Below are 6,000 nucleotides of genomic sequence, written 5' to 3'. Positions count from 1 at the left end.
ATAGAGTTCGCGCTAAATAAAAGTGCAGAAAAAACACAACACAAATCGAACGCTTTAAAGCAAGAAAGGAACACCTCGGTGGGTGAATCACCCAGCTGGTGTCACAAGGCCCCCATAGGTAGAGCGGATGTTTCTTGCCATCCCCACCTCTGCTGATTATCTAGAGGCTACCAGGCCTTACAGTGACACCTCGTCACCCAGAATACCCTCGGCCCCCTCTCCAATCTCACACCTCAGCAAAGAACCTTTGATCAGCATTAAACAGGTGAGTGCTCCCCCCTGGGGCGCTACCTCCGGGCATAAAACACATTATACACCACCTTGAGTGTACCCGTTCTTTGAGGTAGACAGTACCATATAGGAGAGGTGCAAAATAAGTGTATAATCTTGTTGTAAGCCTTTAATGCTGCAGGACATAATCAGGGTTTCTTTGCTACAACAGCTTGAATTATGTACAACACTACATTGGGCGCTAAAAACTGGAAAAATCACATTGGAATGTTTAGAACCCCAACTGGTCAGAATTACTCAAAACGTAACCATGAACAAATCAATTTACACTGGAAGAATACTGAGGCATTTGCTGTGCGTAATACAAGCTTTAGTTTACTAAAAAAACAAAACTTAAAACCGGTTTGCCCATAGGCAATTAAAACAGAAGTGGAATGCATGCAGGGTGAACGAACTGCTCAACTTTGCGGAAAATTGTTCTTTAAGTCCACCAATGCAGTGTGCTAAAGTGTTTGGTCTTTCAGGGCAGTTTCTCAACTAGTTTTCATCAGTGGTGGTTAAGTCCCCAGAGTAATCATTTGGGTCAGCAGCATCATCCGCATCTGCACTTTCTGCCTCCACATTATCTGCTCCTCATTTTCATCGTTTTCACCATCAATGTCCTCCTTTTCGTTTTGCTCATTGTCTTCATCATTCGCATCAGTTGTTTCCTCAACTACTGATTCTCCCGTTTGTTCAACGATTTCAAAGGGATTGTCACCCTAAAAGTAAACACAAGTTTTAAACCATCTTTAGCAAAATTTTCCAGAACAAATGCACACTAACTATTACAAAAGTAACAGCAAAAGTCTTGTGTACAGTGCAAGTAAAGAACTCAGATTTCAGGTCACAAAATAAGCAGAAAGAATATATTATTAGAAAAGGCATCTTACAACGGGGAGAACATATGCAGGACTTCTAAATTTTAGAGTATGTCCAGACAGACCATAGGATGGAAAAATCCATGCCAGGTCTATGAACGCCCATGAGCTCCGAGGAGTCCTTGTACAGAGGGGGCGATGACTGGAATATTGAGGGTGGGCATCACATTTCCAAGAAATTATTTTCCTGCGAAACTACAATTTTTTCGGTGAAACTCAGTACGGAAGAAGTGTTATTTGCAAAGCTGAGGAAGGAGTAAACAGATCTGAACATTCAATATGCAGTGTGAGCCCTGGTGGCAGGAAGGGTGCAAGTGCATCCACAGCATTACAGGCTGCAAGCTAATTGTTGATGGTAATTAACTTATCCGTTTGCAGCATGTGTACCTGTTTGATTTAGTTAATGATTTTATTTAATTTGTATAGCGCTTGAATCACCCCCAGGGGGGTATCTCAGAGTTTGGAAGCACAGCATAGGTCATGGGTACTCACAAACGTTCTCTCAGGGGCCAAATTTACACTGTGGTTTGTGTCCGAGGGCCGCACCAGTGGGGGCGCGGTCAGTGGGGGAGGTGGCAGGGCTAGAGCAACAAAAAAAACAACTGACCATGAGGTTGATCACTGGTCCCTGCAGCGGACACCTTCGTCCACTGAGCCACCAGACCCGGGATACACACATTTCTTGCTCTCTCTTTGTCTCTCTCCCTCACTCTCCCTACCTCTCCCATACTCTGTTCCCCTCCCTCTGTCTCCCTCCCCCTGTCTCCCTTTCCCTCTCTCACTCCCTCCCTCCCTTTCCCTCTCACTCCCTCACTCTGTCTCCCTTTCCCTCGCTCACTCCCTTTTCCTCCCTTCCTTTCCCTCCCTCCCTTTCCCTCTCACTGTCTCTCTTTCCCCCTGACACTCCCTCACTCTGTCACTCCTTTTCCCTCCCTTTCCCTCTCACTCCCTCACTGTCTCCCTTTCCCAGTCTCACTCCCTCACTCTGTCAGGGCAGTTTTCAGGAGTCTTCTGAATTTAAGATGGTCCAGACACTGTCTTAGGGCCAGCTGTAGTTGATTCCAGATGAAGGGGGCGAGAAGGACTTGCCTCCGGGTCTAGCCTTTTTTATGTTGGGGCTTTTGAGGAGCGATTGGGAGCTGGCGCGCAGAGTCCGAGCCGGGTAATAGCGGCGAAGTTTCTCTACTACATCGGGAGGGCCATTGCCCCAGATAGCTTTGTGTGTGAGACAGCGGGTCTAGAATTTCACGCGCTGTCGTATGGGCAGCCAGTGTAGCTGATGAGGGAGGGGAGAGGAAGCTGATCTGGGGGGAGCATTCAGAAACGTGCAGGCGGCTGTGTTCGGTATCATTTGCAATGGGTTTAAGGAGGACTCATTTGCTGCGATCAATAGGGCGTTGCAATAGTCCAGCTTGCTTGGGATCAGGGCCTGTGTTAGGGTTTTCCTTGTTGTGTCGGGGAGATAAGTAAAAGCTTTCCTTAGTAAGCCACGGGTGTGGAAGCAGGATCAGACTGTGTGAGTAACGTCTTTCTTCATGTTTAGGGACTGTTGAAGGTGAACACAGAGGTTTTTGACTGTGGATGCCGGGGTCGGGGTGTGCCTAGTTCTGGGGGCCACCAGGAAGGTGACCAGATGAGGGGGCATCTCCAAAGAGCAGAACCTCAGTTTTTGCAGCGTTCAGCTGGAGGAAATTGCTTTCCATCCAGTGAGATTTCCAGCATTCCTAAAGAGAAGGTAGATTGGGCAGATTGAGAAGTTTTATTGAAAGAGAAGGTAAGCTGTTGATGCTTTTATGCCTGTGGCTGAAGGGTTACCCATGTGTGGTGTGAAATTCGCTTTTAAGTAGAACTGCAGAATGGCCATATTTCTGCAACAGAAATATACTTACTCGAAATACCAATAAAGAATTTGCTGGATTACATTTATATTTAAAGCAGACATCTCCAACGGATAGCTCTGAATCTACTGGCAGCTCACCAATACCCTGGAAGATTGGGGGTTTGACAGTGTGAAAACACAAGTCAGGATACAGGTATCCTGAACCTATAGCACACATTGAGGGACCCCCTCATGGGCAATTGCTTTTTTTTAAAAAACCTATTAAAATTTTAAGTGCTGACTTTTCTATGGTTGTGTGGGCAAAAATGAAACTAACGTCCCTGGAACCTTTGACTTTTTCAGGGGGTAGTAAAACTTTAATTGTGACAGACATCTGAGTAGTCAGAACAATAATTCTGGAAGGCATGGTCACTCACCATTGTGGTAGCTCTCATAGAAAAAGTTGGACTGCCGATTTAACTGGCCAAGCAATTATTCAACTTGAGGCAATAGGTTCAATGTCTTCAGATATGGCTCCTAAAAATCTTACCTTTGCAATCTGTTCATACCGGGACTTGACTGTTGGGTTGTTTAGGATACTTGTAGCAGTGAGTATGCTCTCCCTTTTTATTTGTTCCTTGTAAGCCTGGAATTTGTTTTAGATAAATAAACGTTAATTTATACACATACTGCTAGTTCAACTACAATAACTTGGTTGGAACCTAGAAGAGAAGGCATTCAATGTGGACAGAAACCCTTTAGAAACTACTCTGCCACCAGGGTGTGCCAGATAAGCATTTAAAAAACACCAGTGACTCTTATTAGGGAATGACCCGCAATCTCGCTCCCTCCACAAGCAAGCAATCAAACCCCACCAAACAGGCAGTGACCTGAAACCCCCAAGGGAAAAGAGCACAGCCAAGAGACCAGGCGAGCAGGACTCCAAGGCAGACTGCAAGGCAACGGGTTACACCGAGTCTGATTGAATGGTTGGAAAAACCTCTGGTAGATTTTCTGAACACAAATAAAAAAACATTGTCATTTACAATGCAAATAGATCAAAGTCTCTCAAATGCGAGACCTTTGACGCACTCGTGCTTTAGCTGTAAACATCGTAAGATAAAGACGAGGAGCAGCAATTGCTTCAAAAGCAAAGATATAGAAAACAATGCAATTTGCAATGCAATAGGTCTCGCAGCATTTAAGTTTGAGTTACTGGCATTGTAAATGACAATGCTTTGCATTCATTTTTTTTTGGGTGTCCGTGTGTGCATGGCAGTGGTGGTGCAGAGATGCAAATCAAAGTATCATGAAAAAGCAGCCTCTGATTTTAATGGAATGTCGGCAGATAACAGAACCTAGCCAGAGATGAACTCCCAGCAGTGTTTGGTCCACCAACCATGTTTAGAGGCAATGTATTCAGGTTTACTCAAGAGAAGTGCCTTGTAGCTCACACAACACACTTCGAGGTGGATTATGAAATGGAGAGGGAACTCATGTAATTATTTCAAAGAAGGGCAAACAAGCTCACATTGTCTGTTGTTGGCGATTAGAAAAGCGACCGCGTAAGAGAAACTTTGACAGGTGTTAATGAGAACTGTGTGAGAGTAGTGTGGGGCCTCATTGGGCAAATGATAAGACAAGTACCTGGAACGTGAACCACAAATATTTAAGATGAAGGGCAAGCTTGATAATGTGCTTTAATGTAAGCTGGGACTCCGATGTCTGTGCTATTTTCTGGACATGCCCTTTGAAGGACACAGATTGGTCAATGAGAGAGTCGAAGGATTTGGAAAAAAATGAAATAGGGAGAAGAGGCCATCCAATCTCAAAGACATGCCCTTCACATTGACAAAGCCTTTATTTTGAGATACCCATAACTAATATTATAACCACCACACTGCCCAATTATTTCAACTATCAAACCAATGCGATGTAAAGGTCTGTAATTGTTAATGACGTGATGGGTTGCACTGACATTCATATAGAGCCACTCTCACACAGACAGAGCCACCCACACACAGAGCTACCGACAAAAAAAGCTATCCACACAGAGCGCTACACACAGAGCGCTATGCGCCACACACACACAGAGAGCCACACACAGACAGAGAGCCACACACACACAGACAGTGCGCCACACACACACAGACAGTGCATCACACACACACAGACAGAGCACCCCACACACACACAGACAGAGCGCCCCACACACACGCAGACAGAGTGCCACACACACACCGAGCGCCACACACACACACAGACAGAGCGCCACACACACACCGAGCGCCACACACACAGACAGAGCGCCACACACACACAGAGTGCCACACACACAGAGACAGAGCGCCACACACACACAGAGCACCACACACACACAGACAGAGTGCCACACACAGACAGAGCGCCACACACACACACACAGAGTGCCACACACACACAGACAGAGAGCCACACAGACAGAGCGCCACACACATACTGGCAGAGCCACACACACAGGCAGAGCCAAACACACAGACAGAGCCACACACACACAGAGCCACACACACAGACAGAGCCACACACACATACAGAGAGACAGAGCCACACACACACAGAGAGCCACACACACAGACAGAGCCACACACACAGACAGAGCCACACACAGACACATCTTCTCACCTGCACAAAGGAAAGGACAAAAATACACACAGGCTTCGATCAAACGCCTTCCAGATTAACTGCCCAGAATGCAGCAGCACGCACAGCTTCAGACCCAGCACTTACCCACCAAATACACTTCCGAAACAGAAGCAACACTGGCTGGCGAGACTAGCCAGCCACCATGGTAAAACCAGACAGAGCAGATGTTCTGAAGTGGCCGCTACCCACAAGACAAGGACGCCACCAATTTGCAGGACATGGCTCACCAAGACTAACTATTAGTCAGTCAAAGCTCTAGCCTGTAGAAGGGGCAATCCAAAAACCACTTGTAACCCAACCGTGTCCCCGTCCTCCCTCGCCCCAAAAGAATGTACAGTTAAATGAGAT

The 6,000-nt window shown here is 46.3% G+C and overlaps 1 protein-coding gene across 2 annotated transcripts in view; it reads right to left on the bottom strand.

Annotated features, from left to right (window-relative positions):
* Positions 1-380: 380 nt before the first annotated feature.
* Positions 381-6,000, bottom strand: part of LOC147683579 (myosin light polypeptide 6-like) — a 37,741-nt gene continuing 32,121 nt past the window's right edge. For both annotated transcript variants that reach the window (XM_086944876.1, XM_086944877.1), the window contains exons 4-5: positions 3,521-3,616; positions 381-992 (exon numbers count right to left, since the gene is read on the bottom strand). In XM_086944876.1, the coding sequence (XP_086801002.1) occupies positions 3,534-3,616 (83 nt within the window). In that variant the 3' untranslated portion in view covers positions 381-992; positions 3,521-3,533. The remainder of the gene's footprint in view (positions 993-3,520; positions 3,617-6,000) is intronic.

This window comes from Lissotriton vulgaris, chromosome 11 (genome assembly GCF_964263255.1).
Source record: "Lissotriton vulgaris chromosome 11, aLisVul1.2, whole genome shotgun sequence".
NCBI lineage: Eukaryota > Metazoa > Chordata > Amphibia > Caudata > Salamandridae > Lissotriton > Lissotriton vulgaris.
The sequence above is the reverse complement of the archived record's forward strand: the minus strand, read 5'-3'. Positions and strand labels throughout refer to the sequence as shown.